A 26,200-nucleotide genomic window follows, 5' to 3' on the forward strand; every position below is an offset into this window, starting at 1 on the left:
ATTGTTCACACAAGATCCCACCTAGTTTAACCCCTGACCCCAAATTTCACCTAGGTTAACCCCTGACCACAAATTCCACCTAATTTAACCCCTGACCCCAATTTCCACCTAGGTTAACCCTTCTAATGGTATTCTTCTAATGGTATGTATGTCTACAAGCAGATTATACACATTCAATTTGAATATATACATTAACATCACACTTTAAAGAGTATAAAATCCACTTCATAATCCAGCCTCGAAGTCATAAAAGCATGGACTAGCTTTTCTGCATTAGAGATAGATAGCATGCTTTGTAATTTAGCGATATTTCTCAGATGAAAGAAGGCAGTTTTTGTGACATGGGATATAAAGTTTTCAAAAGTTAAATTGCTGTCTAATATGACAACCAGATCATTTATAGTAGAGCTAACGCTAACTTTGTATCCCTCTAATTATAGATTGAGTAGTGAGATCTGCTGTGTACAAGATTTAGGCCCAATAAGTAATAATTCTGTTTTGTCTGAGTTTAAGAGAAAAAAATGTTTGTCATCCAGTCTTTAATGTCTTTGATACACTCAGTTAGTTTAGACAGTTCAGATGTCTCGTCAGGTTTAGTTGAAATATATAATTGAGTATCATCTGCATAGCAGTGAAAGCTGATCCCATGTCTTCTAATAATGTCTCCCAGAGGTAACATGTAAATTGTAAACAGTAAAGGGCCTAAAACCGATCCTTGAGGCACCCCATACTTTACTGGGCTGACTTGTGAGGGCTGTCCATTAATATTCACAAACTGGTAACGGTCAGTTAAGTATGACTTAAACCATTGTAGAGCCTGTCCCTGGACACCTGTAGACTTTAAGCGATTTATGAGGATATTGTGGTCAATGGTGTCAAATACCGCACTAATATCGAGTAAAACTAATAGCAAGATGCACCCTTGGTCAGCAGCTAAGAGTAAATCATTGGTTATTTTCACTAATGCGGTTTCTGTACTGTGATGAGCCCTGAAACCTGACTGAAACACATCAAAAATATTGTTCGTCTGCAGAAAAGGAACATAATTGAGTAGAAACAACTTTTTCTAGTATTTTTCTAGTATCTTCTGATGAGTAACTGAAACTCTTCTCACACCGAAGCTGCGGTCACACAAGAGTTTGAGCATGCAAAATTCTGTTGTATGGCGCTGCAAAAGGGGCGGGATTAACCAAGATGATTAGACATTAAAAAAAGTGAGCGATTGGTCCATATTTTACATTTCTGCCAAGAGAGTTCATATTTTGATCTTCCATTGGTCTCACACAATCAAGTGATGCGATTTTGCAGGTCAGAGTTTACCAAGCTTGAACTTTGCAATGTAGTAAACTGCAAAACTTTGCAGGAAACGCACAAATTTGCGTTTCCTGTCCGATGCATTCACGTGCGTATGAATGGAAGTCTATGGGAAGAAAAGTCCAGTGTGATCGTGGCTTAAGTGCAAGTGAATGGTTTCTCTCGAGTGTGGCTCATCATGTGTAAATTGAGGGATGTTGATATTCTGAAACTCTTCCCACACTGAGTGCATTTGAATGGTTTCTCTCCAGTGTGGATCCTCATGTGGTAATTAAAAGATGATGATTGGCTGAAACTTTTCCCACACTGAGTGCATGTGAATGGTTTCTCTCCAGTGTGGATCCTCATGTGTTGATTAAAGGATGATGATTGGCTGAAACTCTTCCCACACTGAGTGCATGTGAATGGTTTCTCTCCAGTGTGGATCTTTTTGTGGTAATTAAGGGATGATGATTGTCTGAAACTCTTCCCACACTGAGTGCATGTGAATGGTTTCTCTCCGGTGTGGATCCTTATGTGTTGTTTAAGAATTAATGAGTGTCTGAAACTCTTCCCACACTGAGTGCATGTGAATGGTTTTTCTCCAGTGTGGATCCTTATGTGTTGATTAAGGGATGATAAATGGCTGAAACTCTTCCCACACTGAGTGCATGTGAATGGTTTCTCTCCGGTGTGGATCCTCATGTGTTCATTAAGGTGTGATGAGTAGCTGAAACTCTTCCCACACTGAGTGCATGTGAATGGTTTCTCTCCAGTGTGGATCATCATGTGAATCTTAAGATGGTCTTTTCTTCCAAAACTCTTTCCACACTGAGTGCATGTGGATATTTTCTCTCCAGTGTGGATCCTCATGTGAATCCTAAGATCGCCTTTTCTTCCAAAACTCCTTCCACATTGAGTGCAGGTGAAACGATTCTTGTCTCTCCTTTTCAAAACACCATCAGTCTGTAAATGAGTTTTTTCCTCAATTTTGACATGATGTTCCTCCTGTTTACTCCCCTCGTACTCTTCAATTAAGTCTGAAATAAATAAAACATTAGTTTTCATTAAGTCTTAAAAACTTTCATCAAAAGCTGAAAAGTGAAAAGACACTGGAAACATTGGCTACACATGCTGTAATTTTGATGCACATTAAATGTCAAATGAATCAGATCATATTTTGTTTGGTCTGTTAACGTGTACACATTTAAGCAGATTCAAATCATCTTTATTTATCTAGTGCTTTTACAATGTAAATTTTGTTAAAGCCGCTTTATAGAAGTTCTAGTAAATTGAAACCGTGTCAGTCCAGTTTTCAGTTTCTCAAAAGTCATTTTGGTCATATTGATAAGACACATATTTAAAAGTCGTAAATGGCCTATTTTTATTCATAAATATATTCATAATGAACAAACAGCTGAATATTTCCCTCTCAGACATGAGACATACCTGTACAGCATCTGCATAAACGCTGGAACGTGCACCTTTCCAGAAATGTATAGTAACGAAGTAGAACTATTTCAATACTGTACTTAAGTACTAAAAGGCTGTATCTGTACTCTACTGGAGTATTGTTTTTTTTTCTCCTGTATCCACTTTTACTTAAGTACATATTTTCGCTGATACTTTTACTACGATAGATTTTTTTATGTGCTGCATCGTTACTCATTACTAGGGGTGTCAAAATTATCCATATCAGTTCAGTAATAAATCATAACCGGTTGTTACGTACTGACGTACTTTATCTCATATGCACAATGACGCAATACTAGGATGGAGGTGAGGGCGAGTGAAGGCGGCACAGCACACGAGCCACTATTTCTCTATAGGGAGAAATGCTGTAAAACTTCATCTCTGCCTCTCTCTCACTTTGGACATTTGACCCGCTGCGCTGGCCTGTTTGTGAGGTAACTGTTCATCTCCTCTTGGCTGTTAAAGCGATTCTTGTGGATCCAGACACGAGCGTGCCTGATGTGCAAGTTTTCTCCACTGTGTCTATTTTGGGTTACCTGTGATAACCGCATATTATGTGCATAAACTGTAACCTCGGCTGTTCTTCCCACCTTCGGTGAACATCGCTTTCATTTCTAAAGCAGATCCCACCCTTTCTGTTGAGCAGGTGAAGACAATAACTAATCAAAGTGGTGTAAGACCTTGCCTGTCTGCTCTCAAAAAGCAAGCGGGAGAATATTTACATTAGTTCATTTAGTATAAATGCTCATGTACTGGAGTTTTGTTTGAAACATTCAGAATGAGTGTATTCTTTGAGCAGGTCAAATTAAGGGTAAAGTTTATATATCTTACTGCTGTATTAAAGGACAAAATTGTATTACAAATAACTAGGGATGTAACGGTATCAGAATTTCACGGTTCGGTAATACCTCGGTATGAATGTCACGGTACGGTATTTATTGAATCATTTACAGGAAAAAAAAAACTTTTGAAAATACTCCAAAAAAAAGTGCCAAAAGTGTCAATGACATACAAATTAGCCATCTATCTGTAAGCTTTGAAACACTAACTTCAATTTTAATAACAAAAAAATATTAAACCATGTAAAAAAATAAAGTTTCAATTTAGTATTGTTGAAAACTCATCACATTCAACATTTAATCACTCACTCACTTAGATAGAGATGGGTTTAAAGGAAAATTATCATATAATTATAATCTGGTAAAAGCTGGTATCTCTGGGCATTTACAATGTCCCCTGCAACAGAAAAAAAAACCCTCTCATTTGGTACTGAGGTTTCTGGAACAAGAGAGATATGACTTGGCCCAGGTTGACAGAAGTGGGGTAACATTGTGCATTGTCTTTCCCCCACTTGAGAAGACAAATCATGAGTGAGATAGAGGTCTCTTTGCGGTACAAGTCAATGTCTGAATCAATCTGAACAGTGTGCTGTGTTTCTGCAGTCCCCATGACTTTTATTAGTCGTATTCCCCAACTTGCAGGCACGTGCACACATAGGGCTCAACCTGTGCAGTGCGCATGCCCTTTTTAGTCTTGGATAGAAAATGCCCTTCCAAAACGATCAAAAGTGCCCCCGCGACGCGACACACCCTCCGTCCAATCCAGCCCTTCAGTAGGCGCGCGACAACACCTCTCTTGAATATGCGCGCTCAACCCCCCCTCGGCGCTTTACAATACGCGCGCCATAACACAGCTGATCAGAACGCGCGCGACAGCACCGCTGATCAGAACGCGCGCGACAGCACCGCTATTCAGCACGCGCGCGGCGACAACACCCGCTTTAGGTTCGATCATTTCCATCTTTTTTTCATCTCCGCTACTAGCAGCACACTCCATTTCCGCATTACTGGATCTGTAGCGACAACAGACCGCAAAGGATTATGGCCACGCCGGGGCTGATGGGAAATGAAGTTTCAGCTACGTCCCGTTCGCTTCATTCGCCTGAGCAAATTTTCTCAGGAGACCTATAGTTTTACCGAGTCATGCGACTTCGGTAATATCGAAAAAAATTAATATTGCGGTATGACGGTATTTACAATACCGTTACATCCCTACAAATAACCCTTTAACTGTCACACCAAGAAAAAAAGCAATATAATTTTTTTTGTTTGGATTTCTTAACTCCTAATGTCGCTAGTTAACACAATCAATGCATTTTTTTTTCAACACATCCTATAATTTTTTTTAAATATCAGCCTCTACCAAATGATTAAATTTGTAGGTTTATGGTAAAAGTACCAGAATTAATAAATATACTATAAAAACCTGAAAATATGAAGTGTAAGAAAACATAAAACATAATCAAAATAAAACATTATTGAATACTAAATAATAGCCACAAGCCATAAAATCTTTCAGATTTTAATTTAACACAGTAATATACATGTTATCCAGTTTTGTTTTACAATAAAATCAAAATCAAGTGAATTAGTGCAACAGGATTTAGTTTGCTTGTTTAGTTTAGTTTCACGAGAGCTTCCAGAAGATGGAACTGTTTATTGTGGTATTAACCAATCAAACTTCAAAACTCCCAAAGTGTGAGTTTGTCTATGTGTGTGTGTGTGTGAGAGTGAATAATGTGTGTAAGAGAGAGTGTGAGAAACAGTGTGATTGTACCTGTGTGTGCGTGTGTGCATGTGTGTAAAAGAGAGTGTATGAGTGTGGAAAATAGTTTATTTATACATGTTTGTGTGTACGTGTGTCCATGTATATAAAAGCATCGGTATTACACGGATATTACGAGGAGATGGTAAATTTTGTGGACATTATTTTTGACATGCAATCATAATAAATATTTTTTATTTTCAGAAAGTAAAACTACATAATTTCCTGTAAGGGTTGGGTTTAGAGATTTGGTGTTAGAGCAATCGAAAGTACAGTTTATATAGTATAAAAACAATTGTAACCTATGTAATATCCCCACAATTCACAAAAATGTGTGTGCGTGATTTTGTGACATATTAGGACACAAATCTGTTTAATGACATAGGTATGACACGGTTATTACAAAAAGGAGGTGAAATATGAGAACATTGGTGACGTCCTCCTTTCTCAAAAAGCTTATAAATTCCACAGGATGAGTTTAATCAGAGTAAAGCTGCACACTGTCTCTTGTGATGGTTGGGTTTAGGGCTAGGGTGGGGTGAGGGCAATACAATATACGGTTTGGACAGTATAAAATGAATGGAAACCTATGTAATGTACCCAATTTTCACGAAAACAAACTTCTGTGTGTGAGTGAGAGACAGAGAGAACTGTGTGTGTGTGTGTGTGTGTGTGTGTGTGTGCGCGCGTGTTAGAGTGTAAGAATGTGTGAGAGTGTAGGGAGAATGTGTACATAGTACATTACATTAGGTGTGTGCAGGGCAGTGTGTGTGTGTGTGTGTGTGTGTGTGTGTATGTATGTGCATGTGTGTCTGAGAGAGAGTGTAAGTATGTGAGTGAACATGCTGAATTATCTCATCAGTGAAAGAATTTTCTGGTAAAAGGGCCTGACAATGAGTTCTTGTACTGTAGAAACTATTGACATCCATCAAATATCTACAAAAAATACACAAACAATCAAATTTAAATTTCTTACGATTGTGCTAATGCTGGTATACAAGTATTTGCCATTTAAGAGGTAATTATCTTTAAAAGTTGTGATTTCCACAAATAAGTTCTAAAAATTCATTATATTTACTCCAAAACTATCCTAAAAGTGTTGAAAAATAGATATACTTAAGAAATGATCTTAGTATATTCATGAATAAATAACAAGCTGTGTCATATTTATTCTGTGAATTATCAAAAGCTGATGTTTCTCAGCAAACAGTCCATTCAGACTGCAGAAATGCATGATATGAAATCTTTAGTTTTGCTTTTCTACCATAAAGTGACAAATTAACCATTTAGTAGAGCATGTTTTTCAAAAATTCCTACACTAAATATTTTTTATGACACCAAGTACCATAACTTTGTAAAGTTAGGGCTCTAAGCAGGTAATAAGTCAAAATATATGCTTACCTTGCAAATTTTTACCAAAAACAGTTCACATGATGTCAGGACAGATTTCCTTGTTTTTGATTTCATTGTAGAAACAATGTTGTGACGAGTGCTTTTGATTGAGTTAGTGACAACTAGTGGATTTTTTTGGCATAACCTACCTCAACCAAATGATAGAGATGGCTCAATCAGGTTTAGGTAAGTTAGGTACTCCTCTCAATAAGATATGGTCAGTCAAAATATGGTCAACCATTTGGTCGAGCAGGAAGTTAAAGGGATAATATATAAATATTAATATATTTTTTAGATTTTAATTAAAAAAAAAAAAAATTATTGTGTTGTGAACAAAAAATCTATGTATGGAAAGCATCGTCAATACTTGGCTATCGAATTGAACTGAATCATTGGCATAATAATCGTAACCGAACCAAACCGTGAGACCAGTGTAAATTCACACCCCCACTCGTTACAATTATAGACCTTTTCTTGGCAGCTGCACTGAGGTCGCCATAGCGACCAGCGTCTTCTGGAAAAATGTTTAGATCTTCCATTTACAGTGTTTATAACCAGTAATTTGCGAAACCCATTTCCGAAAATAGGTTTCAATAGCCTTTTGAGTGAATTATGAAGTGTTTTTGTGACAACTTTGAAAGGTGTGTGTTAAAGCTGATATAATCTGTGGTTCAAGGAAAAAAAGATTTAAAATTAACAAAACAATATGTCTTTTGACTGCTTTCTTTAATAACTACATAACACAATACTTGTACTTTTACTTTCAGTACTTGAGTAGTAAATTTTGAAAAACTACTTGCAATACTTAAGTGAAAAAAATGTTAAATACTTTATTACTTCCACTTAAGTATGGTGCTTAAAGAGCACTTCTACTCAAGTCACTTTTTGATAGAGTACTTGTACTTTTACTTAAGTCTGGGTCTCTAGTACTTTATACATCTCTGCACCTTTCCCCTTGTGCGCTGTTGGGTCATTTTCATCCATTCTGGGTTGATTTTGAGGCTTAATTTGGCCAAAACTTTATCTGTGTTTTAGGAAACGGACTGATATTTGGGGACATCTTTTTCTGACATATTCTGGAAAAATGCTTTGAAATTAAAAAAGTCAATACACTCTGGGCAAATTTACTCCCTTTTCATTATATTCATGGCCATTTTGTCTTCATTGGCCTCTATTACAACAAAAAAAAAAAATTATTGCAAAGTCATGACAGCATATTATCATACATTTATAATTGTTGGTTTTCTGTGACAACAGTAAACATTGTTTAATTGGTCTTCCTCCCATGGGATGGCAAAAAGAAAATAGGTGAAAGCATAAAGGAAGAAGAGGAGAGTTGAAGAGGGCAGCATCATATGGTATGTGGAAGAAAGAGAAGTTGACTGAACTGTTGCAGTGCAGGGAAACGAGGAGAGAAATCAGGTCGAGACGAGCAGTGTAAACTTAACAATTGGCTGTGAGAAAAAAAAAAGCAAAAGTACGTATTGAAGCAAGAGTTTTGTTACTGAAGTGCTCATGATGTCTGTGAACGAGTACGTCACCAAAGACTTCAGTGCAGTTTACTTTCAGTCAACTTAACGATCTATCTCCCTGGCATGGAGTCAGCTGCCAAAAGCCTTCATCCCGCAGTCGATAACGCAAACTGTTGAGGTCCTCATGTGAAACTTAAAATTTTGTTTACTTTGTTAAACTTTTAAATGACCATTATAGCACGTTTGTTGTTATTTCTAGTTCTCAAGTATATTTTGTCAGAAATGGGGTAGCTTTATAGTAAAACATCAAAAGCTGTTCAAATGGTTTTGTTTTACACGTGAGGTCCCACATGGTCAGCTAGTTAAGAGTGGGAGTAGCTGGAAGCGTGTGCAAGTAAACACACAAGGTTTCAATATTGTGTTGTTTCGTGTTTATAAGTGTATGTGCGATCACCCCTTTTCTCTCTCTCTCTCTCTCTCCCACACACCCCCTACATACAAAACCCACAGATACCTTTCGGATGCTTCTGAAAAATGTTTTCGACAGCCCTCCATAAAATGGGTGGAGTAAAGACAAACTTTACCAGCTGAAATGTGCGGGGGCTAAATCACCAAGTGAAACGAATCAAGGTGTTCGCAAATCTTAAGTTAAACTCTTATACTGTATATTTACAGGAGACACATCTGTTGAAAAAAAGACTATTCTAAATTTAATAAAGGAGCCTATACACAAATTTATCATTCTAACTTCAATAGCAGAAGTAGGGGCGTTGCTGTACTCAAACATAAGAATGTACAGTTTGTTATGGAGTCAAATGTGTTGGATAAAAATGGCAGACACATAATAACCCAAGATTAACTTTTTAACATGTCTGTGGTCCTGGTCGATGTGTATGCTCACACTAGTTTGCTGTACCGCTTCGAGTAATACATTAAGTCAGCCAGCACAATGCATCAACTTCTTCCTTCAGACATATGATGTAAGTAACCCCTGGAGATTTAAAGATCCATCTTCCAAGCAATTTTCCTTCTGCTCACCTGTGCATTAAACCTATTCCAGGATTGACCATTTTCTCCTGGACAAGCAGTTACTTCCCCCTATGTCAGAAGTAGAATATGGTAGTATTGTTATTTCTGACCATTGTCCAGTTTCACTAAAGCTGTTTTCCAGGCAATGTAATCCCCCAAGGTACATGGCCGTTTACCTCAAAACTCTAGGCAGACGACGATTTTGTAAAATTCATTGATGTTCAAATCAGTTTCTTTCTTGAGACCAACAAGTCCCCAGAGGTGAGTTATAGTATCCTATGGGATACTCTGAAAGCATATATAAGAGGATAGATTATGTCATATCAAGCTTGTGCAAATAAAAGAATGTCAAAATGGCTTACAGAGATTATGAATAAAATTAATACAATTGATCAGCTACACTCAACATCACCTTCCGAAGAGCTCCTTAAGAAAATACTTCTTCTGCAAGCGGAATATGACTTCTTGACAGACGAAAATGCAGAGGATCTCCACATAAGATCACGCTAGATTCAATATAAACATGGTGAACGAGCTGGCAGGTTGTTGTGTTACCAACTGAAAAAATCCTCAGCAGCTGGTTTTATAGCAGCAGTTAGTAAGGATGATGGCAGTATTATTACTGATCAACAGGAAATGAACGATCAATTTAAAAACTTCTATAAACTCTTTGCAGCTCTAAGGTAAACGAAATTGAACATATTGAGAGCTTTTTAAAAAATTATTTAGAATTACCATCCTTTTGTGATTCAGATCAGTTGGCATTAGAAGGAAATATAACACCTTCTGAAATTGAAAATGCAATCAAAAAATTGAAAACCGGAAAAGCAACTTGGGTTTTGGTCCTGGATTCTGTTCCTGGGTTAAAATTTTATATTCCAGGCCCCAAGCATCCATTCGAACAAATAACATAATTTCTAAATGCTTTCCACTCTCTAGGGCAGGGGTCTCAAACTCGCGGCCCGCAGGCCATTTGCGGCCCTCAGTGCAATATTTTGTGGCCCGCGCAGACCGCTGTACACTGACAGAATCCGTCCACACTACGCCGGAGTTCTCGAGAGCTGAAAACGGATCGTTTCGAAAACGCTGGAGAGGCCGTTTTCATTCTGAAACGCTGCTGCTCTGTCTCAGTGTGGATGGGGAAAGACGGAGACATCTGAAAACGGAGGTGGGGCTGCAGACATTCGCCTCTCTGATTGGGGCTTTTCCTCAATATAAAGTAGCCTAACACACAGTTCAGTCCTGAATCTTCTCCGTGTAAGTTCAGACTTCGCAAGTTTGATCAAGGCTGCATCTCTTCTTCTCAGTTTGATATGGAAAACATACCGAGGACACGCGTCAATCTTCACAGGGAACCGTGTACTTTATAACTTCATTCACATCACCTTGGCTACGTTGTTTCACTTTCTCAACAATAAAATGTAAACTTGATATAAGGAACTGCCTATTTTTATTTTAATATTAACAACTAAACAGACAGCAGAAATGTTGAGGCGTCGTGCTGCATGAGCGTCATCTTCACTGTGTGGATATTTATAACAAAACAGAGCCGATAACAGCTCCTTTCAATTTCAGTGAAAATACGAAACTTACCCTCTCTTTTGCTGAATATCAGTTTTAATAATCGATAATGGCCATTATAAAAGTATAACATACAATAAGTTTATACATTATAGGAAATAAAGGCAAGCGATCAGTCAATACACAGAATGTAGGCTACGTGGTTACATTAATCATTAACTTATCTTTGCGCTCAGCCAAAACACGTTACCTGAGAGCAAGTAATAGATTCCAATGACCAAAGTCAGGGAATATGGCGTTAAATAAAGACAACAAGACAAATGAAATATCACGTTTAATAAATATAGTGAAATTAGATCCAGCGGGAGATGCTTGATGAGAAGTCCGACTAGCAGAGCTCTCATCTGGGGAGACAGGCTGCAGCGCTTGCGAAATTGTGTGTGTGTGTGGTCACGTGATGTGCGTTTTCAGCGTTTTGGTGTGGACGGAGAGCAGTTCAGAAACGCTGGGTAAAACGCGAGTGTGGATGCGGATCGTTTTCATTCTAAAACGCCGTTTTAAAACTAAAACGCACTAGTGTAAACGGTGCCTGACAGAATCAGGGGAGCGGGGAGAGACAGCACTCCCCGCTCCGCTGATTCTATCCGTACACAGCGGTCACTGGCATTCCCCGCCCGCCGTGTAAACAAAGGGGCGGGGATGCCGGTGACGTCACCACGCACCCCGCCCCTTTGTTAGACGCTGTGACGGGCGGGAAGTGTTTAGGAGGGAACTCGCGCCGGCCAGAACCTAGGTAAGCTGTTCCCGCCCCTGACTGCCACTTAGATACCTTTCTGCAGCCTGCCACCTACCTAGCTACAGCCTGCATCTTATATATATTAATATTATAGGGAGATACAGACTGGCACAGACTGATGTGACTGGAGTGGGGTGGGGGTGTTTTATTTATACATATACGCCTTTTTTTTTAGGTGAGGGAATGGAAGTTTTGAGTGTGTGAGAAGTGTGTGAGAAGTTATTCTCCACCTTGAACTTCAATAAGTCAAAGTACAGGTCTAGACTTAATGATGATCTTCCGCTCTAAAGCCAAATGTGGTTCAGATTTGTGAGAAGAAGCGCTGTCAAGTCTCTGGCAGCAAGGAGTAGGCAAAAGATGCCATGTTCAGAAGAACTGTTCATAATCTTCACTAAATGTTATATTAATGTTCAGGACACTTCATGTTCAGAAGAAATAATTAAAACTGTTAATAATGACATTTGAGGACTTTTTTTTGTGAAATCCCTTATGCGGCCCAGCCTCACCCAGACTTTGTCTCCTGCGGCCCCCAGGTAAATTGAGTTTGAGACCCCTGCTCTAGAGGAAGGACACAGTGCTACCCTCTGTCCCCTCTGCTCTTTGACATTGCCATTGAACTTCTTGCTACCAGATTAATTAACTTAGATTGAACCGCACTGATTGGATGAAATCAGCCTGGCTTCTGTATAGATCAGACAGCCTATACAGATCACACAATCTCAATAAACACTGTGTAAATGTATAAATATTTCGATAAGTATTGTTAATGGAATATTTATAAAGATATAATCTTGCTTTTAGTTATATGCCGGCTTTGAGCTCTTTACGCTCTCACACCAACCGGCACATGAGATGCGCTACAAGAGCTCTATACACACTCTACATGCACTGGCAAGATAACAGGTGCTAAAGTCCACGGGACCAATTTTATTTGTTACTTGTTCTTATTTTAAATGCCTTTTATTTTTTAAAACCGGGTAACATAATCTCCCTCAGAGGTATGGGAGTTTAATAACGTGGTGTGCATTAACCAACACCGCCCTGAAAGATTACATACTGCATATAGGCCAACAGCTCTACTGTGTTATGAATTGCACGTTTTAAATGACAGGGAGACATGCTACAATTAGTTTTTATTGTAAAATATAAATAATAACCCAGTGCACAATGAAATAATAATTTTTTAATGGCTTGTTTATTGGCGGCGTATATAGCCGTTTGTCACCGACTCTGTCCCAGTCATTCCCCTCGCTGGCCAGCAGAGCCCGCCCTCTCCGGACTTCTAGCATTACATCATCCACCTAGACTGATTGTGCACACACCTGATCTGAATCCTGGTAATGACCCACGCTCCCTATATAAGCCACACACAAACACCAGTTCTTTGCGAAGTCTTGTTCAGCCACGGCCAACATTTCTGAGTGTTATTCCCTGCCTGATCTTCTGTGCATTACCCTGGACTGTTTCTGACTCTGAATTGCCTTTTGCCTGCCCTCGACCCTTACTTGTGACACGGACTCTAAACCACGCTGCCTGCCCTCGACCCACGCTTGTTATAGGACGCTGAACCACGCCTCCGCCACTGATCTATGCCTGGTATATCACTCTGTGTCTGTCAGTCGCCAGCCCCACGACCTTCATTGATTGCTGTTGATGTGAGTTTGCACTTTAGTGCATGTTGGATGTTTGTGTTTGAACTGTGTCTAATAAATACTGCAAAATGGATCCCTCCGTGTCAGTCTCCACGTTACACCGTTAAGCTTAAATGGACTAAGTATATTTTTATTAAAATTAAAGCACAATAATACAAACTAGCCATCCTTTGTTTTTGGTTTTTTTCGTTTCTGTATATTTTTATCAAACAAAAAATGCAATGAATTGTTTATTTTGGCTTTCATTTTATTAGAATTAACATAATTATTAGGCGACACAACTTCTCCATTGGCTCTAATTGCGTTTACAGATACCCTACAAATAGACTTTTTCGCTCAAAAACATTTATGCCTGTTAATTTCAGTGCTGTTTTTTAATCAAGTAATAATAATCAAGTGCTAAAAAGAAGAGCTGAGCTTCGAAAAAAGCGCTTGCTCCGGTTGCCGCGATGGCTGCTTAAGTTGGCTTGTCAGTGCTAAATCAGTGCTTTTGTTTTAATAAAAAATAGGATTATTTATTACTAAACATTGTGAGATGATGGTTGCGTGATTTTTAAAATTAGATTTATGCGTTGCGTAATTATGGCTATTGACCTTATCTACCCGCGACTCACCCATAGTTAAACATCAAGTAGCCGACATTTTGATTACCTGACCAGTGGATTAAGGACAGGACTCATGAATAATAAGGAATCGCACATAACAGGGTTTTATGCGTCCCCAATATGCAATGCCAAGAGAGTGACTCCATAAGGTAACGTACACTGCACACACTTTGTATAATGTGTGAAGTTGTGGACGCATAAGCGCAAGAATAACTAATTCTTTAAATGTCCATGCTTGATCATTAATAGATAAGGTTTGGATTCGCAGGGATTTCACCAATGCGTCATCACCTTAGAATTATAAGGTTCTATCTGCGTTCTGAATGATTTTGAGATATTGAGCTTCAAAGTTTTTGCATTCTATATAGCAAACAACATGTGTGTAACAGATCTCTTTCATACATTAACATGACAGAGACCCTAAGGATTCTCTAAATGTAAATTTATCAAAGTTCTCTTACATTTGCAAATTGGAGTAAATAAACCACGCTAAATGCAGATAGAACCTTCTCATTCTGAAAAGTCATTTTTCCGCTTGGAATTATATGTTCATGTTTTAGGATAAATATTTTCTCTTTTAAAATTAAGCATACAAGGCTGTACAATTATTATTTTTTTCCAGTGCAGCTGTTAATTTTATCTAATTATGTTCATATTTATAAAATTTTATACTTTTAAATAAATTATTAAATTATATTTATTGAATTGTATGCCCCATGAAATAAATTAAGTATTTGCCCTTCAAGGCTTAATATTAAACTTATAGACTTTAAAAGAAACAGACTATGAGTTTAATAAACACTGAAAATTGTTTCACTGACTACATATACACAATATTTTAAATTTTTAATATACAAATTTTTAAATATTCATTTCTTTTTCAACAATTAAAAATTGAGCATTTCATCTCCATGTTTGCGACACGTTGGCACAGTGGGTAGCACGATTGCCTCACATCAAAAAGGTCGCTGGTTCGAGCCTTGGCTGTGGGCATTTTTGTGTGGAGTTTGCATGTTCTCCCCGTGTTTGCGTGGGTTTCCTGTGGGTTCTCTGGTTTTCCCCACAGGTCCAAAGACATGCGGTACAGGTGAATTGGATAAGCTAAAATTGGCCATAGTGTATGTGTGTGAAAGAGAGTGTATGGGTGTTTCCCAGTGTTGGGTTGCAGCTGTAAGGGCATCCGCTGTGTAAAACATATACTGGATAAGTTGGCGGTTCACTCCGCTGTGGCGACCCAAGATTAATAAAGGGTCGAAAAGAAAATGAATGAATGAATCTCAAATGTCAAGATATGCTTCTATTTGCTTATATTTTGTGTGGTGTGGCATTATTTAGTCGACTCTGATTTTGTGTGATTTTTGTCTTTCTGGTGTTTCCTGCTGTCAATGGAGCAGTCCGGCGAAATGACAAAGAAAGCTAATCCTAATTGGTCCTTGTGCATGCATTAAAAATGCTGACTGGCTCACAGTTAGAACCTTATAGAGCCAAGCTAGAGTTCAACTTTGTAGATACACCTTTTTTGTTTTTTAAATAAAAAGCCTTAATGTAAACAACGTACATCCCATAATGAATAAAAACACATCCCATAATGTAAATAAGTTGCCATTTAAAAAGAATATGTGAATAACTCAATTTTGACAAAAACGTCAGATAGAACCTTATAATTCTAAGGTGACGGTGTGTATTTTTTAGGTATGGAACAGCCTTCTGTTAAAAGATTTTTGTGTTCATCCTTGCTACAAGCAAAAAAAAAAAAAAAAAATGAACAAATAATCTTCATTGAAAATCTATGTAGGCCTTGCCATTAAAAATACAGTGTTTCTAACCAGATGGTTTTTCAAGTTACTTATAAAGAGAATGTTACTTCAGTCATGTTGCTGTAATGTTTTAAGTTGACTATAGTTACACATTTAAAAAAAAAATTAAATAAAAAAAAATCGAAACCGTGAATCGGTCAAACTTTATAAAAAAAATCTAGATTTTTCTTTGCCATTTCGCCCAGCCCTAGTTGTTCCCATACTGATAAACTTCCGGTGACCCGTTATTGTGATATTATTTATTTATTTTTTTCCCATTTCATACGGTTCCTTTTACAGCATCGATCTTGTAATGTAATGAAAATACATTCAATGAATAAACTTTGGCCTTCATTTAGTTGTTCAAGCGTAAAACAAGACACAAGGCATTTTACTAGCACTCACCCATCAGAATCGGCAGGCTAGCGCAGAAGTTCCATTTAATATACTGGAGTAAATTAAATGCTCATATTATAAAGACATGGCGGGAAAAAATTTAATTTAATGCACTGCTTCTTGTACAATCTGAGACCCACTTTATATCAGATATCACTCGGCCAGTGGAGATTGCTGACTTCTAAAGAAAGCAGACCTTAAATGCACAGATATTTGCATTGGCATACAGTTTACCGGAAGCGCTTAACCCAGGTTACTGGCAAATTAAAAGTCCTATTAGCATGCTTCGGCATATACGCTATTATAGCACGGCCAATTTACACAAACTGATTATAGAAACACTGTTCTGGCTTTCCAACATTTGTAATGATGAGGCCCCACTTTGGTTACTGATGGAACAGCACACGTCTAATCTAGTGTCTTTACGCTCACTACTTTGTGCTTCGATTGCAGTGAGTAAACAAAATTCTATAAAAAACCCAGTTATTAATGGATAACTCAGAATATGGTCACAACTCAGACCTCACTTTAATAATAAAACAAGCATTGCCTTCTGCTCCCATTTTGTTAAATCCGTTATTCCCTCCCTCTCTTATAAATTGAGCATCCCAATGATGGTCTAGGAAGGGAGATAACTGTGTTAAAGACCTGTTTAAAGATGGCATATTTATCTCATTTCAACAGTTAAGAACAGACATTGAGATTCCCCAGTCTAATTTTTTAGGTACCTTGAGGTCCGTAGTTTTGTTAAAAAAAGATTTCTCTCCTTCACTGAACCAACCATAAGCATGATGGATAGATGAATTGGTAAATATAAACCCATATCAAAGGGGTATGATGTCCACGTTATATGAAGAGATCCAAAGAACTGCCTCCCCTTCCCTAAATCATATAAAGCAAAAATGAGAAGACAAACAGGGATTTAAAATATCAGATACAGCCTGGCAATATGCCATAGAACTGGTACGCTCATCTTCTGTATGTATTAGACATGGTGTTTAAGGTGCTTTATAGGCTCCACATATCTGGGAACAAGCTGGCAAAAATTTATCCAGGGTCAGATTCATCTTGCTCCACATGTGGTTTGGAGCCAGCAGATCTGAGTCATATGTTCTAGGGATGCCCTAGATCAGTGGTTCTCAAACTTTTTTCACCAAGTACCACCTTACGACGCTATTTTTTTAACCAGTATTAAAAAATAGCGTCGTAGGCCTAATTAAGCAGCTACAGGTGTGCACAGTTTAAAAATGATGCAAATTAATTCCTATTATTAAGAATATGTATTATTGTCAATCACTTTAAACATTTTTAATAGTCTGAACATTAACTGTGCTTGCATATTTAAAAAAAAAAGTTTGAGTTAAAATGTGCTTTTAAAAGTTCATTAAAAATTACCTGTTCTTAAAAAGTAAAAAGAAAACTGCTGTACTTAAATCTCAAGTATTCATAGTAGCCTATTCATCAAAAGCTGGAGATGTTGCTTGGACCTTATGAATATAGGCTATATGTCATATTCCTACACTTTCAGACAAATCTTAAAATATATGTTAAATGTACATATGACAGGGTTCATACAGGCACAGCCTAATGAAAATCAAGGAATTTTAAGCACTTTTTCCAGCACCTAATTTTTTTTTCAAGACTGACATGTTATGTATTGAAGACCTGAAATGTATTCTCAGCAACCCATAAAACATTGCATACGAATAGATACAAATAAAAACCATTAATAATAATATGTATTAATCATATATTATTAATATAATAAACCTGCACTAAATGCTTGTGATATCTTTTTTGTACTCAAGTAAAAATACTATTACACTGCTAAAATAACACAAATTTTAGTAAATAATACTAATATTAGGTAAAAGTACAAAGTACTCTTTTAAAAAGTATTAGTTGGTTACTTTTGAAAAAAAAAATCAGATTTTCATTATGAAATCACTTTTTTTAAGTTTAAACCTGATTGAATGGTTTAATTGCTTAAATCCCAAAGCTACATGAATAGGAATTTGCACTAACAAAGGAAGTATGGTCGATTTTTCCTTTCATGACAATTAATATTTTTCAAAAGCACTGGTAAAACTACCACATAATCTTAAAGGCCATAGAGACACTTTTTGCCCATTTTTAAATGATATTTTCAAGCTTTGAAAGGTTAAATTAAAGTATATGGTAAAAAGATTTAAATTTAGCCTTTTATTTACATTTGTTACACTATTTTTCTTTACAATATGGCAAATTTATTTCTTAAATAGCTGTACATCACATGTAGATTTTATTTTACACTTGATCTTAATCTTAAATAGAAACTTTAAAAAAAAGACAAGTACACTGTCAGTAAAAAAATAAAACAAATGGCTTCATTTTACTTGAGGTATTTAAAATGTGACAACAATACATTTATCAAAGCAGTGCTTTAAGAGTCTTATTGTTAATTTTGATAAATAAACAAGTAACAACGGATTGCTTTGACCTGTAATGCTTTAAGACAGATCAGAATACAGCTAAATGTATAAATCACACAAATACCTCATCCAGAAACATTTCCAGCATAATTCTTTTGTCGTAAAGAAACAAAAAAAATTCCACCTTTGCTAAAAGTAAGTTTCACTTTACAACACAGCCAAATAAGAAGACCATTAGCATTGGCATCGATCATGCATCAATCTAATTCTAAATACTTGATAACTTTGAATACTTTTGACTAAATTTAGTCAAGGAGCAAAGATAAATAATGTCTACTTTAATAGTGGAGAGATCGCGATTATATTCAATCTGAGCACACAGGTCTTGCAGTTCATTTGAAAAAAGCATATTTAAGAGCTCGCATATCTGTTTTAGCGATTTGCGTACTTGACTGCGCTCTCGTGTTAAAATAAAGCACTCGCCACATTTGCAGAAATTAGTAATTGCGCAATACCTCCAATCCCGCGCTGCCATTCAGAATGTATTTAGAGGAGTGACAGGTCAGAGGCGAGTCGACTGGCTGTCGGAGAGCGAAACCGAAACGTGTATGTAGATCATCAAAAAGGCAGGAAATATGTCCGCGGTTTAATTACTCTGCTAGACATCTCTATAGTGAAAACATCCGAGAAGCATTATTCCAACAAAACATTTGTTTTTAAGTTGTTTTTTCTGTCTCTGCAACACAGAAAGCATTTGTCCCGCCCTTACGTTTCACGCAACTAGACAAGGTCGACTGTGATAGGCTACTTGTTATGTCAGTCAAATCACGCTTCAGAATCAATTCTTAAACTTCGGAAACTGATTTTCAGCAGCTTATGACACAATGCACTAAATAAACATTCTAAGAACAGCGTTGTGATCGTACGCTTCACAAAACAGCCACTGCTGATCACATCGATGTTATATTACGCATTAAAGGATTTAAAGGATTAAAAGTGTTAATTGTTTCTTTCATTATTCAGCGGTTCCTCCGCGTACCACTTGGAGGAAGCCCGCGTACCACTGAGAACCACTGCCCTAGATCATTGGTTTTCAAACTGGGGGCCGCCAGATGGCGCTAGTGGGGCCGCAAAAATTTTTAGATAAGCGGTAATCAATGGGCCCACATAGATGAATTTTGCATTCTGACAGTTAATAAATTTTTAATATAATTTGAGCTCAAAAGTACTGCAAAAATTAAGCTTTGTTTATGTCATTTCAATGCAGTTGACACTTTTGTGAAACAGGAAAAGAAGCACAGCGGCAATATTTCAGTTAAAATACATGATCAATAAGAACATTATCGGAGGCTGAAAGCACGTCCCTGTTTATGGCTTGCGTTTCTAAGTAAGCGATCAGCTGGGTGCTGCGGAGTGCGCGCCTCTTTGCGCAGGCTTCACTTATAGGGAACAAATATCATTTTAAAGACAGGGCACAACATTGCACATCGTCCACAGTGAGACAGGCTTTACACTTTGCATTGTGCAAATATAAGACGGTCCTCTTTGGCAAACAAACATATTAAAATTGTAAAGCAAAAAGTGCTGCAATAACAATGAATGGAGCTGTCATCACATTAGCGAGTGCTCAGAGTTTCACTCCTGTTACACTAATGACAGCTGGATGAGCTCTGCAGTGGACCTCTTACTCACATTGGTTCATAACTGGATGATTTAAAAAAAACTAAATTGTATACACCCTGAATAAAACCACTATAGCCTATAAAAATTATAATGCATCTGTTTGTGTTATGTTATAGAGCTAATTAATTATTACATATTAAAATGTATTAGTGCTCTGTATTTAATGGAGCTCAACATATCTGATCAAATTTTAATACTCTGGATATAAATGCATTTTTTTCAAGATGTTCCACTTTTTCCCATATTTATTTGTGTAACTAATTTAAATGTAATGTTCAGTATTATTATTAATAGAACAAACTGGTATGAACATTTTAAAGTCAGCAAAGCTTCTAAAATTATGCAAAGTAAAATGTATGGCTTTTTGAACTTGAATACCCAATTCTAGATCGCATTTAGGAAATTATTTTTTATAAGTTTAAGTCAGGATTGTCGACCTGAGTAAATTATGATGTGCACAAAAAAAAGAATAAAAATAAACAAAACACACTGAACCACTACAGCCTCCATTGTAGTATTGCTAGTTACAAAAGTACAGTTAACTATTAACAGGCTGATGATTGACAAAACTCTTTAAAACTTCAAAGCTTTAAATCTTTAGATACATTTAGACTCTCAGCTGTAAGGGTAAATACAGAAGAGTCTAGCTGTGCATAGGCAGAAAAAAAGCATAAAAATGGCATAAAAAACTGTGTAACGGTGATGACTCAAACACAAAATATGGCTTGATGGAATCCAGTGAGAGCAGACCACAATAAACACTGCGCATGAAGATTTGATCAATAGATTGAAGCACTGAAACCATGTCAACTCAACTAACATCTTACAAAAATTAATCCAGATAGTGAATAATATAAATTTATTGAATAATATATAATAATATAAATGTATTGAATAATACAATTTTTAAAAAATTAAGTACAGTTGTTAATTTGAGGGGGTGGCGTCATTTTTATTTTTTGGGGGTCCCCGAAAGAATTCGCCCTACACAAAGGGGCCCTCAGGTGAAAAAGTTTGAAAACCCCTGCCCCAGATTACATAGATTTTGGACCAATATTTTTAGATCATTTTCATTTAAATGTAATAAAAATATTAATCCTAATCCTTTGACCTCAATTTTTGGTATAGTGCCAGAAGAAATGTACCTGTCAGCTAATCATATAGAAATCCTTGGCTTTTCTTCTTAATTGGCCAGATGCCAGATTCTTCTCAGGAGCAAAAAAACAAACCCGCCATCAAACAAACATTAGATATTAGAAGTGTTATCACATCTTAAACTCGAGCACTTTAATTACACCATCTGAGGCTCTACAAAAAAGTTTTATGAGGTTTGGCAGCCTTTCCTATCCCACATTGAACGCTCAGGGGTTATTATATCCTAAGTGAGAGTTTATCCCTAATTTTTTTTATATATTTTGATTTATTTATTTAATTTATTTTTATTTTTCTTTATGGGGTGTGAGTATGTCTGTAGCTATGTACCATGTTAATTTGTTGTTCAATATGTGTGTTGTGGAAAAGTTGAAGACTGAATATAAAATATTTGAATAATAAGAATGTAAGCAGTACTAAATATTGTTTTTAGAACGAGTAATGATCCCATTAATCTAGTTACAGTATGTCCCTGTCGAAGGTCTGTGAATTAAAGCTCATTATTCATTAAAGAAGGACAAGCCATTCTCGTACATGACTTCTTTGTGTGACTTATTAGCAAAACTGGAATATTGCATAAAAAATATGTAAATAAATCAGCGTTTCTATCTAATGAATCAAGGATGTCCATTCACACTCATTTTCATCATCATATGATAGGCAATTAATCGAAAATCCAACTTCAATTTTAGCTTACTATGATTATAAAAATACATTAATCGAGATAAATGATTATTGCATCATATACCGCCCCCTTTCCAGTTGTACACATTTGTTGCTCTGCAAAGCTCAGTTCCACGTGAAAATGACTAAAAGCATGTGCTGTAATGTAACGTTTGCAGCATGAGATGAGCATCATTTATTGATGTACGTTCGAATCATTCATGTTTTAAAAAAGCACAAACGAGACCGCATGCTTCTGTGTGTGTACCCGCTTGGCCTCAAAGACGAGGAGAGCACACACATCTAACGCCATCTTAATTTGAGCGCTTTAATGGTCAAATACATGCACATTTGGGTCAGAGTGCTGTGTTTAGTGAATATTCATATTAACCCTAATTTGTGTAATAAACAAGTTGAGAATCAAAAGACACGTGAAGGAGAAACCATATCAGAGCCGCACTATTCTTAAAGTGACAGCGTGCGATATTCCTGCTGCCGCCTGAGAAAATCCCTCACTGCTCTTGACTGCAGGACTTTTGTAGCTGAAGTTTTTTTCTTACAGTGAAGATGCTTAAAGATTATTTCATATTTTTATTCTATTGTATTTATTTTCCTTTCCTCATTTACAAGGAGGAAAATAACTGCATATTTACAGTTAAAGTCAGAATTATTAGCCCTTCTCAATTATTAATGACCCTTTCCCCCCAATTTCTGTTTAATGGAAAGATTTATTTTCAACCCATTTTTAAGCATAATAGATTTAATAACTCATCTCTAATAACAGATTCCTTTATCTTTCCTATGATGACAGTACATTTTATTTTACTAGATATTTTTCAAGATACTAGCATTCAGCTTGGGGTGACATTCAAAGGCTTAATTAGGGTATTTAGGCAAGTCATTGTATAACAGTAGTTTCTTCTGCAGAAAATCAAAAATTTATATTGCTTAAGGAGGCTAATAATATTGACCTTAAAATAGGTTTCAAAATATTAAAAACTGCTTTTATTCTTGCTGAAATAAAACAAATAAGCCTTTCTCCAGAAGAAAAAATATTATAGAAAATACTGTGAAAAATACCTGAATTTGTTAAACATCATTTGGGAAATATTTTTATACAAAAAAAAAATAAAAATTGTACAGAAGGGTGAATAATTTTGACTGATAAATGTTTTGACAAATGTTTTATAAAAAAAATGAGCAATTTTCATCATTTCAGCTATAGGCAAATATATGATTCAGTTATACATAAGTTATATGACATTTATGAGGCATGTAACATGTTTCTGTGTTTTTGTTTTTTTGTTCTTGGTGATCTTTAATATAGCTACGCAAATATTTTCTAAAACGTCTAGCAATAATTTGCCTACAGCTTGTTAGGTAATTATGAACACAAAAATAATTATAATAATAAAAATAAAATGATCAAAATAAAAAGATAATAGAGCAGCATTTTGCAAAATATAATAGTGCTTTATATGCTTTATATCCTGCTATATGTGTTGTTTCATATTCATTTTTTATTTCACTTGCTGCATTCGTTATTTAATGTTTGAATAGTAAAACAAATAACAGCCATTGCTTAATTGGTTTCATTTTACCATCAAAATGTAGTATAGTTTATATAATTATCAACTTTTTATGAAAAAACGCAGTGTAATTTATTTGATTGTTAAAAATGAAATAATTTATGTGCTGTGTTTTTATTAGTGAAAGTGCCCGCTCACCTTTGACAAGGCCTGTCCAAAATTATATTTCTGCCACTATAATGCAAATGCACTATTATTGTTGTCTTATCATTGTTTATTTTTCTGTTATGTTCATAGATTTTAAATATTATTTATTTCCCTCCAATTATTTTCAATCATCACGTTACATTTTGGTAATTTTCCCTCCAAATAAAACTTAGCCAGAGCTGCGCAACATATAAATAAATAAGGGTGCACATGTACCTATATTTAGCATCCCTATTTGATAAAGCAGCATAACAGTGTTCAGTCACATGGTTGCTTTCGCTTTTCTGAAAAATAAATAAATAAATAGTTTCGGCTCTTATTTAACTTTAATTGAACAAAGGGAGCCGTTTACATTGCGTTACCAAGGCAACTACACATGCGCTTTGTGTAATGTTTTAAAGAGCTTTGTCGCAGCACAACAGTGGAAATGAAACCGCATCCGTGCTGTCTGGCACGGAATGGAACAGTTCTGTTTAAAGAACGATTCAGCACGATAGTGGAAAAGCGGCTTTTGAGAACCACTGTTCTATGAGAATACTGTAGGTCAAATATCGTCAGCTCATTTAAACTTTTTAAATTTATTTATTTTTGTTTATTTTATATAGTGCCAGTGCTCAAGGACGCTTTACAAACAGTAGGAGAACAAGAAAAGCAATAACCTTAAGAAGGTAGAGAAAATGGGAGACTAATAATACATTAAAATAATGACAAAAGACATGAGAACAAGTAACAAAAGAAACTCATTCCTGTCTTTCAATGAGTGCTTATGTGCATTTAGGAGAACTAGGCAGCACACTCAGGGCTGCAAGATGGATTTAATTTAGTATTCGTATTATTAAAATATTTCTGAATGAAAACAAACCTGTTTGTTCCTGTGGATCTTCCTGTTTGACTGTGAATGTCTCTTCAATCTTCACATCTTCACTCTCCTCTTTAATAAACGCCATCTTTATAACAGTGTGGAGATCAGTCACTTCAGCTCTGTGTTTGGACACTATATCCTGTTTAAAATTAATAAAACAATAAACAGAAACAAAATAACTTCTCTTCAACACTTGCTTCAATGGTTTCTTTATATGAGAGTAAAACAAAACGTTTCTTTAAAACACTTATTACACACTTTCCTGTTACTTTATTCAAACAATAGCCATCAGTTACTGAGAATAAAATAGTACTACGTTGTATAAAGGGTTAAAATAATATTTCCAATAGCAGGAACATAATATAGCATCGTATAAAAACACTTAAAACTTTAGAGTTTTAACTTTAAATCAGTTTATATCTGTAAACGTTTTCAAACAAACCTTTCTCCAGTGGAATCACAGCGACGAAGCGGCGCTGCCTGATGACGTCACGCGCCACGGCAAAATAAAAGTATTTTTTGTTTAACTTTTTTGCCACTATCTGTTGCAGTCATGACTTACTGATACATTTCTCCCATGATTTTCACTTTACACTATATCTGCTCTCTCTCACAAAAACCTTAAATCTAAATATTTTCTTAAGTTTTTAATCCACTTTATAATGATTTGTATGTCTACAACACATTACTTCCTATTAATATATGAGTCCAAATCTCATCCTCATAATTAAGACCTCTTCTTTTCTTTTTCTACAACTTCATATGCCTATGTAGAATTTCTTTTTTTCCACATGAATTGTTGTCTCTTATTATCTGTGTTCCACGTTTCCTGCCATTCTTTAGCAATATCTTCAGTAATATTTAATTTACCTTTACTTACAAAAGCATTAAAGGGGTAAGCCACATAAAAATCACAATTCTGTAATTTACTCATCCACTACTTTTTCCAAATCTGTTTGAGTTTCTTCTGCTGAATGCAAATAAAGAGAATACTGGGGCAAAAAACAGCCACTGTATGGTTCAACAGTTTGGACATGGCTGCTTTTTTCCACATTTTCTTGCACAAAATGTTCTTGGAACTTGATTACAATTTAACCACTAAAGTCACATGTCACATGTTTTGGCAATGTTTTTGGTTCCTTTTCTTGGATCTCTTGCTGTCTATGACAGATGAAGGAGCTTTCTAAAGTGTCTTCATTTGCGTTCTGAAGATGACCAAAAATCTCAGGGGATTGAAACAACAGGTAGAGGGACAATCGTTCTCGAGTGCCTATTGTACACTATAACACACGCCTTCCACCCCTGCTATTAAACAGCCACATCCCACTGTTTTTTAAAATTTATTTATTCATTTTAACAATAACAACAGGCCATTACAATAAATAGAAATACAAAAACTGATAGAAGGCCACATCACTGCTCCTCGTGTGATATTACTCATATATATTTATTAATTTCCTTTACAGCTTAGTCCCTTTATTAATCAGGGTTCACCATAGTGGAATGAACTGCCAACTTATCCAACACATGCTTTACGCAGCAGATGCCCTTCCAGCTGCAACCCATTACTGGGATACATGCATACACACTCATTCACATACACCATATGCATAGCGCATGCCTATGGACTTGGGGGAAACCAGAGCACCTGGAGGAAACTCATA

The 26,200-nt window shown here is 36.2% G+C and overlaps 3 protein-coding genes across 4 annotated transcripts in view; 1 reads left to right on the forward strand and 2 right to left on the reverse strand.

Annotated features, from left to right (window-relative positions):
- The window catches only part of LOC137491106 (uncharacterized), a 421,384-nt gene that overhangs the window by 362,864 nt on the left and 32,320 nt on the right, over window positions 1-26,200 (reverse strand). The window lies entirely within an intron of this gene.
- The window catches only part of LOC141381800 (uncharacterized), an 887,475-nt gene that overhangs the window by 284,997 nt on the left and 576,278 nt on the right, over window positions 1-26,200 (forward strand). The window lies entirely within an intron of this gene.
- znf1113 (zinc finger protein 1113) lies at window positions 965-25,036 on the reverse strand. The gene is made up of 3 exons (NM_001328022.1): window positions 24,979-25,036; window positions 24,537-24,675; window positions 965-2,333 (listed from the first exon to the last, which is right to left on the reverse strand). Exons 2-3 carry the CDS (start codon window positions 24,619-24,621, stop codon window positions 1,453-1,455), a joined length of 966 nt encoding a protein of 321 aa, NP_001314951.1. The 5' UTR covers window positions 24,622-24,675; window positions 24,979-25,036; the 3' UTR covers window positions 965-1,452.

This window comes from Danio rerio, chromosome 4 (assembly GCF_052040795.2).
Source record: "Danio rerio strain M-AB ecotype USA chromosome 4, GRCz13ab, whole genome shotgun sequence".
Classification (NCBI taxonomy): Eukaryota; Metazoa; Chordata; class Actinopteri; order Cypriniformes; family Danionidae; genus Danio; species Danio rerio.

Excerpts from the sequence above, each read along its gene's own strand:
- znf1113 (NM_001328022.1), bottom strand. The coding sequence starts at position 24,621 with ATGGCGTTTATTAAAGAGGAGAGTGAAGATGTGAAGATTGAAGAGACA. Across the intron at positions 2,334-24,536 it reads AGATCCACAGGAACAAACAG|ACTTAATTGAAGAGTACGAG; the intron begins GTTTGTTTTCAT and ends TATTTATTTCAG.